This window comes from Stenella coeruleoalba (assembly GCF_951394435.1).
Source record: "Stenella coeruleoalba genome assembly, chromosome: 1".
Taxonomy (NCBI): domain Eukaryota; kingdom Metazoa; phylum Chordata; class Mammalia; order Artiodactyla; family Delphinidae; genus Stenella; species Stenella coeruleoalba.
This window is the reverse complement of record NC_137169.1, coordinates 1,940,572-1,959,616: the sequence shown is the minus strand read 5'-3', so window position 1 is coordinate 1,959,616 and position 19,045 is coordinate 1,940,572. Positions and strand designations below refer to the sequence as shown.

Sequence of the window (19,045 nt, the reverse complement as noted above, 5' to 3'; positions counted from 1 at the left end):
ACGGGCACACGGTGCTGCCCCACGAAGGTGGGCCACACTCGGGACCACAGAGGTCGCTCTGCTTCCTGCTAATTCCAACGCCCAGCTCCCTGGGCCAGCCAAGCGCACCCCCGGGCCATGACATTGGAGCAGTTCCTTAGAGAAACTTGCAGTAAGTGGCATTAATCATTAACCCCTGGAGTGTTTGGAGGGGAGGGGAAGAAAGACAGGAAGGGAAAGACCAACCTCCCCCCTTTCTCTAGCAGGAATGGAATCCTGAGCTCCGGAGATGGCCAGAAGGAGAGGCTGCCTGTCTGCTCATTGCTGGGGTCTCATTCAAAGAAGAGACACGGTCTACTCAGCAGCTGCGCTTAGGGAGTTAACGGACCAGCTGGTACTCCGCTGCCAACGCAGCGTCCTCCAACCGGACTTTTCCTCAGCGGCTTAAAAACGATTCCAGAATCCCAAGGCTTAGCAACGTGGATGAAGGAAAAGAAATCTGGATTTCAGAAATCCGAGCTTATACGAGACTGTGATTTTCTCAAGCGTCCTCTGAGATGTGCCTGAGCATGGATGAACAAGGAAGGGAAGTATGTCTACTGGACAAACGCCAAGTGACCAACCGAGAGGAAAGGACATTTGGGACGCTTCCCGCAGTCCTGCTGAAAGAGCTCAGTGGCCGCCGTACCACCAAGGAGCCCTCCGAAGCCCTAAATTCTCCCTCTCACCACATAAATTTTCCCTTAACCTGTCTCTGGGACTCTTTGCTTTTAACTGCAGATGGGCGTTACTTTCAAAGACATTTATGGCATCAGTGCCCTCTCTTAAATGAGACCGAAACTTTCCCCTGGCACAGACTCTGGAGGCAAAGGTTTCCAAGCCGCAAAATGGTTTTGTTTGTTTTTAAGTCATGTAGAGAACAGGCAATGCTGCTGCTGCTAATACTAATTATGCAGTTTTTTTAAAAATCGCCTAGGACTCTACCACTGCAGAGCTGTAACCTAGGACTCTACCACTGCAGAGCTGTAACCTAGGACTCTACCACTACAGAGCTGTAACCTAGGACTCTACCGCTACAGAGCTGTAACCTAGGACTCTACGGCTGCAGAGCTGTAACCTAGGACTCTACCGCTACAGAGCTGTAACCTAGGACTCTACTGCTGCAGAGCTGTAACCTAGGACTCTACCGCTACAGAGCTGTAACCTAGGACTCTACCGCTGCAGAGCTGTAACCTAGGACTCTACCGCTACCGAGCTGTAACCTAGGACTCTACCGCTGCAGAGCTGTAACCTAGGACTCTACCGCTACAGAGCTGTAACCTAGGACTCTACCACTGCAGAGCTGTAAGGCGGCAGGACACCCATCCACACGCACTGTCTGAAGTCGTCTCGAATTCAGGGTGTGGCCCATGTAACCCAAGGAAGGAGAAAGCAAAGCGCTTAGGTTGAGAAGTTGTTAGGAAGAGGCTGGTTCTCTCATTTGGGGTCCGGGTGGTGGGCCTTGGGCAGCAGCCGGGGGACCCCCGGCCCCTGTCACGTGGCCCGAAGTGATGGGAGCTCCAGGCCTCTGCTCCTGTGGGTGGGGGCTTACCATCCAGGCTGGGGGGCACCGTCCCCAGGGAGTACGAGCCTTCTTTCACGTGGACCAGTAGCTCTTCTCCTGGCTCAATGTCCTTAATGACTTTATAATAAATCTATGATGGAGAAACCAGGGAGAAAGCGTCAGCATTGGCGGCCTTGCTGCTTTAAAGCCCATCGCGCACACCCAGCCCGCACGCCACTGACACTGCTCCCTGGGGGGGGCTGGCCCGCTGGCCACTTGACCTGCCTTCTAATTGCTCTAAGAGGTTCCCCTTTGGAACTTGACAGAACACACGCAGAAGGACTAGAGTCTATTTTTAACTTGTTTGACCCAGATTTTGGATATTGATAAAAGGGGTGCAAAAGGAAATAGGTGAGGATTAGCTCCAAAGTTCCCAAGCAGGGCGAGTCCTAGAGGGAAATATTAGGAAAAGTGGATCTTTTCATCAGGAGTGGGGCCTGGGCTGATTCCCGGGTTCCTTTTGTCAGTATGTATGTAAGACACCCTTTGCCGTCTGGGGGCGGGGTGGGGTCTTCAGGGGGCTCGAGAGTGAATTTGGATGTTTATGAAGGTGACTATGAACACAGATGGAGGCCCGATCAGCAGGTGTGAGTCTCAGGTGCGTGTGGACGCCACCTGTGCCTGCCGCAAGCTCGGTGCCAGCGGCCGTTGGCGGTCTGAGATGGGGGACACCTCTGAAAACAGAGATGGGTCGGGTGGGGCTCAGGGTAGAGTCTGCAGCCTGGAGCAAGCTCTGAGGGACGTCCAGCCTCAGTACTCCGAGCAGCCCCCGTGCCCTGCCAAGGTGTCCCCTGAAAAAAACACCGTCTGCATGGGAGGTTGCAGCCACGATCTGGAGAACCCCAGCAACTCAGAAGGGCAGCACGACAGGGCCCATCGGGGATGGAGCCCAGGGCCCATCGGGGATGGAGCCCAGGGACCAGGCTTCAACAGCCTGGGGGGCTTTGGGAGAGGATGGGGCCTTCCTTGCCTTTCCAGACCCTACCTGGGAGCCCCTTCCCTCCCTGGGGAGCAGGGACACAGCTCCCCTGCATGGGGGCGCCCACTCCTCACGTGAGCAGGGCTGACGCCAGGAGCCCTGCATCCTAAATGGAGGCGGCAGGGTGTATTACTCTCAGGCCAGTCCACTTCCTAGCATGCTGGCACGTGGTGGTTGGGTCTTTCTTCAGATACCAGTAACCAAGGAGCTTCCAGGAGCCCGAAAGCTCGGCCGCAGGACTGGCTGGGGGGCCAGAGAAGGACCCGAGACGGAGTCCCTCTGCCCTGGGAGACCTGGGGGCTGAGGCTCCTCCAGGCCATTTCCATCCGAGGTCCCACAGCACCACCCTCCCCATGGAGGACATGGCGGTTAGGTGTCAGGCCAGGCTTCCCAGAAGCAGCTGGCCTGGTTGTGGCCCCAGGGACTGAGCTGGGCACCGGCCTGCCGGTCTTCCTCCCCCCGCCCCCGGGTCCCGCCCTGGGGAAACATCTGGAAGGCTGAGCTTCCTCATCTCTGGTGGGGCCCCTTTCCCCCTTTCCCCCCCTCTCCCCAGGCCAAGTCCAGCTTGGACGCCCTCACAGCCAGTCTCGACTAACTGCAGAATGACACCAATGTGCTCTCAAAGGGACAGCAGAGCCACACTGCGTCCCCAAACGCCCAGCCGAACACTTGGGACTGCGGAACTGCACCCAGTGGAAGAGTATGCGCATGCGCAGATGGCTTACCAATGTGCAGCGTTCCTTTCCCTGCGCTCGTTAGGAATTTCATTTCGCAACTATTCCCTGGCACGTCGCTAAAATAATGATGAGATTTTGAAAATGGAGACTAGAAACTGTACCATATTACCTTCTGTAATTAAATCAATTGTTATTAAGCTGCCAGTTTTGTATTATTTTACCTAAAAATTACACAGTGGCTGAATCATTGTTTTAAAAAATCAGACTCGAGTCACTGTATTTTAAAATCGGACCCAGAGTGAACCCCACGTTTCAACAAAGCTCGGAGGAGCCCCTGCGCCATCCCGGGGAGGTGAGTCAGGTTTTATTAATACACGGGAACAATCGCACTTTCATCCCGGCGGCGGAGAGTGAGCGCATCCAGCAAGTGCAGGCTTAATGCGCCCGCGGGCCGCTGAGTTCCCGCGCGCAGGCTGGGGCGGGCCCGGCGGCGCGGTGTCTTCTCGAGGGTCCCCGTTAGAGGGCAATGTGGACCCGTTAGAGGGCAATGTGGACCCGCCCGCAGCATCTTTCCCGGCCGCGCCGCCCCCCACCCCGCGCCAGCCCTCTAGCGCCAGGGACGCGCGAGACCGGCGGCGCTCTCAGACCCGGTCCCGGCTCTGCGGCGGCCGCATCCTCCCGCGGCCGGATGCTGGGCTCGTGCTCCAGCCGGGCTGCCGGGGCTGGCGCGGCCCGCCTCCCTCCTCCGCCTCCCCCTCCGACCCCCTCTGTGGGCCACCCAGCCTTCCAGGACCCCCACCCCACCCCACCTCTCCGAGGGCCCTCGGACCCCCGGAACCCCGCCCACCCCTCACTGGGAGGCTGCCCGGGTCCCCTCCCCCCCACCCCTCCCAGCTCTGAGGGCTGCACTACCTCCTGCCCCCTCTTCCAACGCCCCACCCCGCTCCGACCTCCTCGGAGGCCGCCTGGCCTCGGGGGGAACCGACCCTCCCCAGTCGCCGCCGGAGGGTCTAGCGCCCTGGCCGTGGGATGCAGTTTTGTGCGCAGTGGGCACCCCCGCCCCGGCCTGGGACCCTCGGGGCAGCCCGGGCGCCTAGCAGGGGCCGCCTCGACTTTGAACCGCAGTCGGAATTAAGCGCTGTTAGCACTGATCGCAGAGCCTGGGGCGGGGCTGGGGGCGGTGGGCGTCGGCGTCCCCGACCTGCCTCCACCTTGAGGACGGGGCGCGGCGGCGAACCGGAGACCACTCGAACTTTCCCAAGCTCAGCCGGTCCGCCTTTGCCAAGGGCGCCCGGGGGCGCGGGCCGCCCTGGTCCACACGAGGGCCGCGTTCGCAGTGGCACCGAGGTCTCATCAGCCAGACGCGCAGAGAAAGACCCGGTTCCTGGTCTGCGGGGTCGGGTGCCTTCCCGGGACAAAGGCCGGGCTTAGGTGGGACTGAGGCCTGGGCAGTCTCCTGGCTTACAGGGCACAATTACAAATTGCGCATTGACTGCACCGGCAGGCCCCTTCCGTTCGAGACCCGTAATAAATTATTATTGCAACCCCTTAAACATTCCTAAAGTCGGTTTATAACCTGCCTTTCATTGTATGCCCCTCCGTGGGTCATATTCAGACCCCAGGGCCAAGTGGGCATCACGGACGGGCTGAGTCCTAAGGCTTTGCACAAGAGGGAAGACAGAAGCCTGTTCTCCAGGGAAGAAGGAGCCCTGGCCTCGGATGCCCTTTCGTTCCCAGGCTCAGCGCAGACCTGCCTTTGTCGGCATCTGAGTACCCAGGCCTGTCTCTAACAGCAGCAGCCCTGACACTGTTTAAACTCGCCTCAGTCCTTGGACTGTGTAGCAAGGCAGAGCTGGAATTTTCTCTCTGGTTTCAGGATCTGAGGGCGGGGGCCGTGGGGGGGGGGAACCCACAGCAACAGCTGAGTTTACTAGCGCCAATAAATGTCTGCTCTAAACGGCTTTAAAAAATAACAATGCCAAACAGACCTGATCCCAAGTTAAGACCTTGTTCAGCATTTCAGTTCTCTTTGGAACAGCGAGACCTGATTGAACACGGGCGGGCGACACCAGCAAGGGGGCCTCGGGATTCTAACTGTATTTACCCTGACCCGGCCTAGTTTCTTCCCCTGTTACAATCTCTAGACACAAAGAGACAGCTTCTTGTAGGTGAACGGAGCTGGGAAAAATAAGTGGCCACGTTCTCAGCAAAAGACGGAGAAACTGCCTGAGGAAAGTTGGGTTTCTTACGGGCCGCATTCAGCGAGACCCAGCCTTTTAAGAAAATGAACATCATTTTCTTTTCCCCCAGCAACATTCTTTAAGACAGAGAAATATTTCAAATTGATGATGGCTGACACTTTGGGATATTTTCTCCTTAGAGTTCCTTAAGTTTGTTTCTGTTTTTAATACCAAGTCAGTTTCACAAGGATAGGTACTATTTTCAAACATGAAGACTTACGTTCCACGATTTTTATTCCTCCTTAATCTTAGAATTTTAAAATTTGAATAGGTGAACAGCTCCATCCAACCTACGCTGGGTAGAAATGACTAGACTGCAGACTTCCAGCCTGTAGGTTGAATTCAGGCCAAAGCCATGCTCTCCCCTCCCTGGAGCAAACGGTTTTCTTAAAAAACATGAAAGTGATAAGTGAACTGGACCATGTTTCCCCACTGCCCCCCCCCCGCCACCCCCGACCAGTTTGAGAAATTTTAAAGGCATATTTGAGTAAAATAGGTGAAATTTCTTTCACAGTGCTTATCTTAAAAAAAAAAATGAAACCTCTCTCCATCCTGGATTTCAGAATTCACTTGTGCTTCAATTCGTGAAGGCTTTCGGCGTGGTGCACAAGGGGCTTTTCACGAAAGAGAAGCACACAGCGAGGGGAATTTGCATTGCTCTAAGATCTTGATGAAAAGCAAATTCACCCAGTGGCCAGTCTGCCTTCGGAGAGGGGAGGCTGGTCTGAGGGGTATCCCTGGGCATTTTTGGTCTCTCAGGATCCCCAGTGGTGAGGTGGGTCCTAGCGCCGCCTCATTGCTTCAAGACCTTTGGAATCGTCACCATGTTTCCTCATTACTTGCTGTCCCCAAACGTGGACCATCTCTCTCCGGGAAAGCTGGTGGACGCTGGAGTCCTGAGGCTGGTGGAGGGGTTGAGCGTTTGGAGTTTAAAGAACAGCCCAGGTGATGCTCCAGGATGAAGCAGGGAAGCAAGCGTTCGGAGCTGCCGAGGGTCTGGGCAGGTGTCTATTTCCCTTTGCCTTCACTGTGGGAACCTTTCCCTGGCCGTTTCAGAGCCGGGTAGGAGCAAGGGGACGGCCAGCCACTCTGGGTGCGTTCGGCACCACCCGCAGGCTCCAGGGACGAGCAGACGGTTCTTTCCTTAGGCCGAGAGAGGGGAGAAAGCTTGTCATCTTTGGGATTCGCCGCTCTCCTCTCTTCCCAAGTGTGGCTGAAGCAGCGTGGGCCTAAACCTTTACTCTTTGCTGTTCTATATTCTGCCACCTTCCCAGCAGCTCAACATTGAGAAACATCGCTCTGTATCTCTTCTTAGTTGTACAGTTTGTACCTGGATGTTACAATTATATTTGTTATCTATGAATTATTATATTTATATATAATATAAAAATATATAGTATCCAGTTTGTACCTAGATTTCATTTTAATGTATATATATATAGTATAAATTATTGGTCACAGTTAGAGTGTCGTCATTATTCTTAACTGCCTTCTTCTAATAAGGTATCCCACTTAATTAAGAAGAAAACAATATAAATTCTGGTAAATGATGATAGCCAGGATCGTGAATGGATGCCTTGCCCTTTGCCCCAAAGGGGGTCAGTTTGCTCCAAGGAGTAAAATCCAACGGCTTTCTGACTCAGAACAAATTTGCTGTATTTTTTAAGTCTTTTGTCAATTGGTTAAGAAGCACTAAAATGAATTCCCCATCCTTCTCATTTTCAAACGGAAAATTGTATCTAATTGTTTGGAAGCTACCATTTAAACCAGCCCATCCATTTACGATTTTTAATTAAAAAGAAACTGTGGAGGGAGTGATGGGCTGTCCGGCAACAGGGCAGAGCAGGGCGGTGGACGTCGCCTGCCTGTCGTGGAAAATCCTAGCCCTGGCGGATCGCTCACCCTGACGTGGGGGTAGGCGGTGGGGGAGGGGAGGTGGTCCACACCGGAGCAGAGGAAATGAAAGCAAAAGCAAACGCCGTGAGCTTTGGCCCGGGAACACCAGGTTCTCATTAGAAACAAGTGTTGGCTCTCAAAGACGGGGTGCTGCATGGCTATCCGCTGGCTCATCTGCTAATGAAATTCCTTTGTTCAACACACTCTGCGAAGGAGATTAGCCTTTGTCTGCTTCCACTTTGGGGAGACTCGGCCCCTTTCCTCAGGCTGATCCCCTCACTTGCCCTCGGAAGCTGCTGTCAGTGGTGGGTTTTCCTCATGCCCGGCCAGCTCCGGCCGTGGGGGTGCAGCGCGGGCCTCGCAGCCCCTCCGAGGTGTGCTGGGGGCTCCGACCCCCAAGTCGCGCTCCCCAACACGTGTGTGTGTGACCCCGGCATCATGTGGTACCATCTTCAGCCCCACCGGCCACCTGAGCCCCGGCCACCGCCATCCTTGCCCTGCTGCGGCAACGTGGGAACGGGAGAGGGAGCCGGGCCGCGCACTGGCCTCCTCCTGCCTTTGCTTCCTCGGGTGGGCACTTTATTTCCAAGCTCTCGTTTTCTTTCTTACCATTAAAACAAATCCAAGAACAGACCCTGTCTGTGTCTTCTGAAACATCTCAAACCAACTTGTTTGCTCAGAATCGTGGGAGAAAGAACCAGCAGGGGGGGATCTGAGGGTCTCACGTTTTCCAGAAAGAAAAGTGGGGGTTGGAGGCTGCTGGGGCAACGGTCGCGCCTCCAGCGTGAACCGAGCCTCCCGTGGGCTCCTTGCCTTCTCTTCCTGCTAAGCTGGGGAAGTAAATCAAAGCACCCCAGGCTCTACAGCTACGGTCTGGCCACCCCCAAACCCCAGAGGACGCCGTGCTCCGCCACAGCTGCCTGCTGTGGGTGTTTCGTTCCCAGCACCTGGGCCGCCCTAAAGCTGTGTGGCCTCAGGACCGCCTGTGGGTTCTATGCAGTAGCAAACCACAAGTCACCTTTAGGTGATGCGCTGGGTGCAGGGGGACATTCATGGCCCCCCTGGCCTTTGCTGCCTGGGGCTCGCCCCTCCAGAGCTGCACAGAGGAGGGCTGAGGCTGTGCTGAAGCTGGTGCCCAAGAAGCAGGAGTGACGGGCCGGTCACCTCTCCCCGAGGGCCGCTGGGGCAGGGACCGCTTCGAGCCAGGGCTCCAAGAGGGGCACAGATGAGGACCTGGGGGAGGGGCCCTGAGCACGGCCCTGCAGTCCCACGGCTGGGCGGGGGGCACGTGGTCAGTGGCCTGAGCGGCTCCGGGGAGAACGAGGCCCGACCAGATGGAAGGAGGCCATCCTGGGGGGCTGCACTGCCCAGTGCCTGGGCTCCCCGAGCGCCCACGATGCAGCTGGAGGGCTGCCAGCTGCTCAGAACCTCACGGGGCATGGGGGGTACGTCTGTCCTCACGGCCCGTCTGGCCACCGGCAAAGGCCGTGCGGGGCTGAGGGGTGTGAGACCCCCTGACCTCAGCTCGCCGCCCCACGTGGGTCTCTCCGGAGGACTCGGGACCATCCAGGGGGCCCGTCCAGAGCTGCCTCAAATCCCCTGGCCGCTGTGGCTTCTGGAACATTCTCTGTAAGACACCCTCTCCTGCCTGGTCTCCTTTGTCCTCTGGACACTGGGGCTCATGGTTACGAACTTCAAGTCAGTGCTCTTCTGACGGAAGTCACCTCTCTACAGAACACCATCTGGAAACACTGTTCCCAGAAGCCGTCTTTATGGATCTGAGATCTGCAACCCGGTTCCTTCCCTGTGTCTGTGCTGTGTTGGAGGAGGTGGTGTGTGTGTGTGTGTGTGTGTGTGTGTGTGTGTGTGTGTGGTGGGGAGCAGAGAGAGAGAAAGGGAAATTGTTCACTTAAGTGTGTTTGTGTGTTTGTATGAGTGTGTGTCGTCGGCGGGGGGGGGGGGGGGGGGAGGGGGAGTTCCCTAAGTGGCAGGAAATGCGGGTGGAAACTCTTGGGATTATGGAAATCTGAGAAACCCCATTAATATCGTGTAATGTTTCCTTCTCAAAGAGAGGCCTGTCTTCAAAAATCTTTGTTTTATTATTAATATTTCAGGGGCGTTTTTATCCCAGCTCTACACAGGATCAAGCCGGTCGCTTTGCAGCACGCTGAGTTGCCAGCGCTCGGGACTGGGGGACGGAAGGAAAGACTTTCTGCTGGGCTGCGTGGCCATCCGAGAGAGCACGTCAGGCTCTGAGAGACTGTCTACAAAATAGTTCGAAATCTAGCATACTCCTTTCAAAACTATATTTCTAAAATTCACTTCATTCAAACCAACAAATACTGAGAATCTGTGTGTATTTCAGAGCAGTTTTCCTGTTACTATTAGAGTTTAAAATTGTGTTATTTCTCAAAGGAAAATACATCCCTCAAATTGCCCACCTTCCTTTGAGATCTGAGATGCGGCCGCCCCCCCCACCCCACCCCTTGGCTCCTGTTTTCCTGGTGTTTGGAGGCCCCTGCCATGCCGTTAAGTTTGGAGATGGGGACGTTGACGGGAATCCCGGTTGCCCCGTGCCAGCAGGAATCACCCACCATGGTCCCAGGAGGCAGGGCAGAGGGTCCTCTCTCCCTTGGAGGATGCAGGGTTTGAAAGGCCCTGGGTGGAGAAATTTTACTGCTTCCGGCCATTTCAGTTTTTTTATAGATTTATTTATTTTTATTTATTTTTGGCTGCGTCAGGTCTTCGTTGCTCCGCGCGGGCTTCCTCTAATTACAGCGAACGGGGGCTACTCTTCATCGCGGCGGCTTCCTTGTTGCGGAGCATGGGCTCTAGGCGCACGGGCTTCAGTAGTTGTGGCATGCGGGCTCAGTTGTTGTGGCTCGCAGGCTCTAGAGCGTGGGCTCAGTAGTTGTGGCGCACGGGCCTAGTTGCTCCACGGCATGTGGGATCTTCCCGGACCAGGGCTCGAACCCGTGTTCCCTGCACTAGCAGGCGGATTCTTAACCACTGCGCCACCAGGGAAGTCCCCAGGCCATTTCATTGTTGTTTTGCTTAAATAGGCACCAGAGTCCTCTCCAGCCTGTGAACTACGATGGGGATCATAAATCCCCCAGCTTTAGGCTGCTAGAAGCATCAGCAGGCGAGGATGAAGTTTTGACGTTACGTTGGGTTTAAGTACTCGAGCCAGGTATGGTTCCGAACGTAGGATGGAGCTTGGTAAAGCACTGGGGTATAAAAGTGCGGTTAAATGAAAGGGAACCCATGAGTCTAGGGTACTCCTGTCCACTGGTCCTGAAGAAGGAAAGAGTTTGCTGCCAAGTAGTTAATTCCATTTGGACCCTGCGTGGAGCTGAAATAACAGCCAACCTGAAACATTAATAATAAAACAAAGATGTCGGAAGACAGGCTTCTCTTTGAGAAGACGCTAGGCTGCATTTTCTGCATTTTCAAAAGCTTGCCACATAAGGGCACCTACCAAGCATTTCTTTTTTAAACAAAAAATCTGGATCCTTCATTATTTTATGCTGCATCTCACAAAAGTGCAGTCCTGGCCCCGGCCTCCTGGTATCTTTTTCCTGCCCCTCGGCTCCCAGACACACGACCAAGGACACATGTTCTTTGCAAAGACAGACAACGGAAGGACCATCTTCCCACGTGCCTTAACCCTGATTCTCCTTCACTCACATTTCACGTTCATCTGGAAGGGGGAAGTGTCTTTTCTTTTTAATTTTTATGATTATCTTTTCCTTTATTTCCTCAATATATTTTGCAATTAAAAAAACCCTTTTTTTCAAAATGTTGGGTTCTCAGTGGAAGCTGTAGACCTCTCAGTAGCAGAGGTGGATTGGAGCATCGCCAGATCGTGTCAGTGGAGGGAGGGCTGCTCGGTCCAGGCTGAGCCCCATGGCCGGGGACGGGGCTGAGCAGATGAGGGCGGGGTGCTCGGCAGCTCACGCGGGTCCCGGGGCCTCCTGGGTGTGTGCTGTCTGCATTTCTTTATGCAAAACTGTCTCTCTAGGGTCGAAGAGCCTCAAACGGCTTTTAGAGGTTTGCACTGGCGACTCGAAGCTGCACCCCCTGTTATGTGGTCTCCACAAACCTTTTTTAAAGCAATGGAATCCTTTCTGCAAATGAAATCTCACGCGAAACCCCAAGACAGAGGCGAAAGCAGACTCCTCTGAGGGAAGCGGCTGGGCCCCCGGGCATGTCGAGGAAGCCGTACCCTGGGGACCCAGTGGAAGCGTGGCCTGAGGGGCCTGGCTCTGAGCAGGGTCTCTGGGGGCCACTTGCAAAGTTGTAAGTAAAGACGTTAAAGGACTAAGGTTCCTTTGTGGTGGCAACTCCCGTGGCATCTTCTGTCCTGATTGGTTCCTGATACTGGATGCCTGCAGCCCCGGGCCGGCACAGACGTGGAGCAGTGGGAAGGGTCCAGCGTGCCGAGGGGGGTCTTCGGCCTCTTGGGGGCTGGCAGCAGAAGCCAAATCATCCCTTGGCCCTGGGGGGGCCTGGGCTGAAGTCGGGGCCACGCAGCTCAGGAAAGGTATCAGTCGGCTCCCAGCAGGGCCAGGATTTTGTGCCCAAACAGGGCTAGTCCCTCCGCAGGCTGGCTGGGCTGCCACAGCTATTCTTGGCGGCTCTGGGCAGCTGGGGCCTCACCTCAGCCTTCCAGACAGCCAGTGCGGACCCTTCCGGGCAGCTTGGATAAACAGCCACTTAGACACGATTCTCAAGGACAGGGTTCTCTACTTCTCTACTTCTCTCACGGGGCTGGCATTTGTCGGAATGTGGACCCTGAAGTTTCAGACCCGCCCGCTCCCGGCCATGTGTCTTCCCATAAGCCTCAAGCCCCATCAGCCCCGGAGCAAAGGCTCTGATGGAGCATCCGGGGGTGTCGCTGGGTTCCCGGAAACTCAGCGCTGGCTGAGTGCCGGATAGCCCCCCGCTGCAGGACGGGCTTGGTAGACACGTGGCTAACCCTTCACCTCGGCGGCTCCACTCCCCTCCCTCCCGGTGCCAGGGCCCCAAGGCCGAGGCTCTGTGCGCGCCCGGACCCACCTGCTCGTTGATCTGACACATGGTGAGGTTCTGGTCGTCACAGGAGCACGCCACGCGGATGTACTTGAGCCAGCTGCCGGCCCCGGCCTGAGTAGCGTCCACGCAGAACTTCCCACTGCCCAGGTCTTCGGAGATCTGCCCGGCAAGAAAGAAAACCAAGAAACGTCAGAGGCATCCTGTGCGCTACAGCCGACACACTCTACGTTTGCCCAGCAAGAGAGTCCGCTGTTTGGGTGCAGAGTAGGAAGGCAGGCCAGCCTCTGGACATCAGCCGACCCTCCGGGCATCAGCCAGGCCCTCAGCCCACCAAGCCCACCGACGCCCAGGCGTCTCCGGGAGGGAGCCCGACGCGGAGGTAGGAGGACTGCCCTGTCTATTCTCACCGAGCAGATCGCTGCCCTGGCACACCCATAAAAGTGCCAACGGCCTTGTGAAAACTCCCCAGCAAGCGGCCCCACGTGTGAGAAAGCAGAGGCCGCAGTGTCCGAGGGCAGAGCCCTCTGCTGAGAGCACTGGGGTGGGCTGGGGGTGAGCGGTCTCGAAGGTGACGTTGTGGTCGGGGGGTGGCTGCGTGCGAATCTCGACGCGTGTGCGCCTGTGAGTGTGCGTGTGCCAGCGTGCACGCTCACAGCAGCGTGCACGTCACCCTGCAAGAAGGAACATCATTTGGTTTTCTTAAAAGTGGAAGTTTCCATCTGACGCTGGGTGTTTGCAGAAGCCCAGCCGGCAGAGGCCCCACGGCCCGACTGGCCTCAGGTACTTTGCTCTTGTTTTCTGAACGCCCTTCTGACAGGCAGAGGCCGGGAGCTCCTCCGGCGTGCGCACCTCTGAGCAGGTCGTTTCCCAGAAGACCGACCTGACTGCTGTCCCTGCTGAGAGGGGGATGCCCCAAAGCCGCCGGGCGCCGAGGTGGACACTGCGGGCACAGTCCCTCCCACCTGCTCTGATCTGTGCCTGCTCAGGGGCCCGAATCCAGAGCCGTGGAGGCCAGTGGCATCGTGGGCAAGCTTCCTGGGCAGCTGAGCTGGGCGGCTGGGAGGGAAGGAGGGAGGGGCTGAGGCCACCACCACACTGAGGGCTGGAAGTAGGTGTCCAGGTGGTCGGGAGTGTCCAGGTGGGCAGGGGTATCTAGGTGGGTAGGGGTGATGCGAACAGGGTGTCAGAAGGACTCAGTGAAGTCAGGGCAGGGGGTAGGGACATGTCTTAGCACAAACAGAGGAGGCCGACCCCAGGCGCACGGCCCCTGTTCCCCTGGGAGGTCTCCCCAGTGCCGCCTGATGAACAGGTAAGGACCCGAGAAGGGAGGGAGGCTGCCCCTGAGGCCTGGAGAAGCCCTTCTGGCCAGAGAACCAGATGCTCTGTAAACAGCCCAGGCGCCTCCCAAACGCCCACGGACACCTTCTACATGGCCCAGGGTCCCGCATGGCCTGTGAGTCAGTGAGGTTTGGGGAAGCAGCCGCCTTGCTGTGGGAGGGCCTAGAACCCACCTCTAGTCACACTGTGCCTCCAAGCCCCACGGCAGCCCCTCCGTCATGACGAGCCTCTGAGGGGCCGCCAAGCTGACTGGAAGGGGCTGTGAGCCCACAGGCCTCCGTTCTGACGATTCTCCATTTTGGGGACTTCAACCAAACGGCCCTAATTCTGAAAGAGTGCCTGGGCCAGTATGGCCACAGGGAGGCTGCCCGGCCCAGCCTCTGGTCCTTGGCTGCCAGGGGTGAAGGGACACGGCTGCTCTGGGCCCCATTGGGAGGCCGCTGTGGGCTTGTGGGGGGCAGGCCACACGGGAGAGGCCCCTCTCCTGACGTAATGCCTCTCACGGGCCCCTTCTCTTACCTCCCACCCCCAGTGCAGGAAACCCGCAAGAGAGACCCACCAAGCAAAGCTGTGGGTAGTGGCCCCGTCACTTGGCGAGGCCCCCGGCCACCTGGCTCCATCACAGGGAGGAAGAGGGGCCAGTTGGCCAAGACCCAGGGACCCCCCACCCCATCCCTGTGCCTCCCACCCAGCGTCTTCACAGGTGGGTGTAGGCGGGCGGCTGCCAGTCTCTCTGTCTCTGTCTCTTTGTCTGTGTCTCTCGGTCTCCTCCCCCCACCCATGGTCCAGTCTGGACTAGCAGAGACGGTCAGTGATGCTGTGAGCCGTCACAACCAGCGCAGGGCCCTCCCGCGTCTCCCGTCCCCCGCAGAGAGCGTGCTTGACCCCGCGGTTCTCAAAGGATGTGTGGGGTTGGCCAGAAAAGCGCGGGAGGCCGGATGCAGGCATGGCCCTTTGCCTCTCAGTTCCGGTAGATTCTGCGACACTGCAGGGCGGCTGGAAGACCCCAGGCTCATCCCCAGCCCCACACCCGAGCCCTGCCTGACCTAGGAGCAGATCCGCACTTCTGCCGGCACATCTGTGGGCACACGCGCAGACCCACATGGGAGCACTGCCTCACGGAGAGTAACTTCTGCATGGCCGGGCCCTCCCTCCTCAACGTCCCCGCTCAGCCCTCTGGGAACAGGCCTCTCTCTCCTCCACGTGACAGCCCTGCAGGTATTTGGACACGGCCCTCGTTCAGCAAACAGCTCCGGGCCTCTCAAGCGCGTCTGAACGTGGACACGGCCGGTGGCTAACCTGCACGGACACTGCTCTGGGGCCTCTGGACATGTGGCCATCCTTCTTGGGGTGCAGGGCCCAAAATTCAGAGGCAAAAACTCCTCCAGGGCCCCGCTGCCCAGCTCCAGGGGGTGTCTTTTCTCTGGTGAGCAGCCCCTCCGGGGAAACGTCCCTCCTCCTCAACCCGGAGGACCTGGTCCCCCAGCCCCGACCATCTGGACCACCGCAGGGTGCCACTTACTTCCTGAAGGTCCCTGAAGGTCCCTGAAGGTCCGGGGGCCCCTTCTCCCTCATGGCCACCCTGGCTGGCTTTCTGGGGTGACAGAGGAGGCGTTGGTTAATGCCTTCCACCCAAAGAGACTAAAACTCTCCCTCTGAGAGGTAGTAGGGAACGGCTGACCTTTCCTCCAGGGAAGGCACAAGAAGCCCTGGTCTTGGGGCCCTGAACCAGCGATGCGGGGCCAGGTTGGGCAGTGGGGCTCACCCCGATGCCAGGACCACGTCTCTCTCCCGTCTCTGTGGAGAGAGTCCAGCCCTGTGGGGCACACTGGGGCGTACCTGGGTGATGGAGCCGGGCCAGGGGGCGGGGGCGGGGGGCGCAGGCAGGAGCCCGGCCTGGAAGCTGCTGCTTTTCTGCCTCAGATCAGAGAAACACTCCCAGGAGCGGCCCTGGGCCTGGGCCTCGGGCCAGGTGGACAGGGTGCCGCAGGCTTGGCTTCTTGTTTGGGGCGTGGACGGGCCATGCCGTTTCTGATTACAGAAAGGGAGGAAAGGGAGTGACGTTTGTCTCTCTCTGGCCTCCTTTCCCTCTGTCTCTGGCCTTCTCTCCAGGGTCTCCGCCGTGGCCAAGCTGGGCCCTCTGGGGTGCTCACGCCATGAGCCGTGTGGGCTCAGGCCTCTCTTGGTACCAGCACTGCCCCTTCTTCATCACTGCGGACCTCCCAGGCAGGGGCTGTCAGTGCGCATTTTCAGGACACGAGAGGGAGGCTCCAGGAGCAGGGCTGGGCCCAGCCCAGGGCCCCCACATGCTGTCTGAGCCGGATCGAGGACCAGAGAGAGGGTCTGCATCCCGGCTCCAGGACCCACAGGACTCAGCACGCCCTGGGATCCAGAAAGCAGCCCCGGGCCGTCACAGGTCCCCCCTCCCGCCTCTCTTGGAATGAGACTTTCCAGGGCCCATAAGGACGGGTCATGTCACTCTCTGCCCAGCTCAGCAGGGCCTGAGGCCTGGTTTGGTCTGTGCTCAGAGCCGTGCCCCAGGAGGCCAATACAGGTAGAAGTGGACAGAGCAGGTACAGGTGACGGCAGAGCCCCCGCCCCAGGCTGTGAGCTCGGTTCTGCTTCTGCACAAGGCATGCACCAGGGAGGGTGTGACGGAAGGAAAGAGTTGGCCCAGTTGTCCCCTAACCAATCTCCTAGGGCAACGTTAGCAGGCAGTGGCCTGGAGGCTGCCATGGCCTCGGGGCTGGGTCTCTCTGCAGATCTGAGGTCCGGCCCTCTGCCTGATCGCATCCAAAGCTTGGCTCTGGGCAGTTTGGGACTGAGCCTTGGGGGTCCCAGAGCTTCCAAAGGAAGCTGCCCTCCTGCCCACTCTCCCCCACTTGGCCTTCCAGGCCTTTCCACTCCTCGTCCCCCCACCAGCTTCCCCAGCTCAGACAGGCCTGGTTATGAAGCAAAGGCATAGAAAACTCTTCACCTTGACAATTGTTTTTGCGCATCATTTGAGGTTTCCTGCACCTTGAATTTGTGGGCTCGCTGCTGGGCTGCTCTCTCACGTTTAATGGGCGTGGCCAGCCTCCGGCCATCTGGGGTGTGCGTGCCGGCGGGAATGCCAACGCATCTGTCGTCAGCCGCTAATGGGCTCCGAGCAGGCGGGAAGGAACGGGCCTGAGAGTCCGGTCCCTTGGCCGCACGTCCTGCAGCTCAGCTCCATGGAGGCCTGGGCCTCGCGTCCGCTTCCAGCTCAGGGAGGACCCAGGGGGCAGATCTCATCCTTCTCACCCTGACCCCTTCTTTAAGCTGATCCAGAGCCACGAGCTCAGCCGCCAAGCTGTGTGGGCCTGTCCTGCCACATGCACCCGCACGTGCGTAACACAGACACACACACACACGCACACGCACACACACGCCAAGACTTATGGCGTCCACGAGCAGCTGGAACAGAAAGTCCACTCTTGTGATGGAAGGCGGTGGGGGGGAGGCCTTCTGGAAACACCTCTGCTGGGTGCAGATGCGGAGCCTGGATGAGCTCGTAAATCTCTGTCCTGACTCTCATTATGGGGCTTGGTGGTGACATGAACAAGCACCAGGGAGAAATGCGGCCAGTGGGGAGCGGTCGCACGGCTGCCCAGCAGACAGGAGTCCTGGCAGGAGGGTCATGGGGCCCCACCTGCTCAGGCTGAGAGGAAGGTCAGGGGGTGGGGGAGGAAGGAGGGGGAGAAGGAGGGAGGAGGGGGGAGGGAGGGGAGGGAGGGGGAGGGAGGAGGGGAGGGAGGGAGAGGGAGGGAGGGGAGGAGGGGAGGGGGGAGGGAGGGAGGGGGAGGGAGAGGGGAGGAGGGGGAGGGAGGGGGAGGGAGGGAGGGGAGGAGGGGAGGGGGGAGGGAGGGGGAAGGAGGGAGGGGGAGGGAGGGGGAGGGAGGGGAGGAGGAGGGGAGGGGGAGGGAGGGAGGGAGGGGGAGGGGAGGGAGGGAGGGGAGGGAGGGGGGAGGAGGGGGAGGAGGGGGAGGGAGGGGGAGGAGGGGAGGGAGGGGAGGGAGGGGAGGGAGGGAGGGAGGGAGGGGGGAGGAGGGGAGGGAGGGGGAGGGAGGGGGAGGAGGGGGAGGGAGGGGGAGGGGAGGGAGGGGGAGGGAGGGAGGGGAGGAGGGGAGGGGGGAGGGAGGGGGAAGGAGGGAGGGGGAGGGAGGGAGGGGAGGGAGGGGAGGGAGGGAGGGGAGGAGGGGAGGGGGGAGGGAGGGGGAGGGGAGGGAGGGAGGGGGAGGAGGGGGGAGGGGGAGGGAGGGAGGGGAGGAGGGGAGGGGGGAGGGAGGGGGAAGGAGGGAGGGGGAGGGAGGGGGAGGGGAGGGAGGGGAGGGAGGGGGAGGGAGGGAGGGAGGGAGGGAGGGGAGGGAGGGAGGGAGGGGAGGGTGGAGGGAGGGAGGGGGAGGGAGGGGGAGGGAGGGAGGGGGAGGGAGGGGGAGGGAGGGAGGGGGCTGCTTTGAGGAAGAACTCATGGACACTGTTCCTCCAAGATGGAGGCCAGTCTGACTCTGAAGCTCACGGCGGGGGGTGGGTAGAGAGACCCAGTGTCCATGGGACTTGTGCCCAAAGGAGCCGCTGGGGTTCCTAGGACACCCCTGCTGACCGTGATCTCCGTGGGACAGTTCCAGGGCATTGTGGGGGGATAAGGGCCGGGGTCCCTCGGTCTCAGGGACCCAAGAGCACAGCCCAGGATGGGGATTCTGCAGAGGGAGCTGGGTGCCCGACAGCCTGGGGGAATTCACTCGTGTTAGCGATGGGCAGAATCTCTCAGCTTAGAGCCAGACCTCAGAAACCACACTCTATGTGTTCGGGGGCCACAGATGCCTTCAAAGGTCAGACCAGAAATCACTTACACACCCAAGTGCTATATAAACACCCCCGGGGTTCTCAGACCCTCTCCCTTCAACATCCTGACAGCCAGGTGCCCCGGCGCTCCCTGGGGTTCACAGACCATCTCCCACAAAACACCCAGGTATTCGATGCTGCTGCGTTCCCAGGGTGCACGGCCCTGGGCGCCCAGCCTGGAGCCCAGGAAGCAGAGCTCACGGCCGCTGGACTTTCCTCTTCCCTCCCCATCTCCTTCGGCCCCTCCTCCCCTTCCATCGGATTCTTATTTTACTTCTCCCTTTTCCTTCTTTTCCTCCTCAGGCCAGGGGCTGCACATGAGGGGCCAGCTCTCCCAGCAGCGTCTGTGCAGTTTGCAGAAAACCAGAGGGTGAGAAGGCGGCAAAGCGGAGAGGTTTGGTCTGCTCCGTGCATCGCCTGGGCTGGAGCAGGACTT

General features: G+C 58.7%; 1 protein-coding gene across 3 annotated transcripts in view; it reads right to left on the bottom strand.

The window, feature by feature from the left end:
* The window catches only part of PRDM16 (PR/SET domain 16), a 318,585-nt gene that overhangs the window by 33,055 nt on the left and 266,485 nt on the right, over nt 1-19,045 (bottom strand). For all 3 annotated transcript variants that reach the window (XM_079946332.1, XM_079946334.1, XM_079946333.1), the window contains exons 4-5: nt 12,433-12,567; nt 1,571-1,673 (exon numbers count right to left, since the gene is read on the bottom strand). In XM_079946332.1, coding sequence (XP_079802458.1) covers nt 1,571-1,673; nt 12,433-12,567 — 238 coding nt within the window. The remainder of the gene's footprint in view (nt 1-1,570; nt 1,674-12,432; nt 12,568-19,045) is intronic.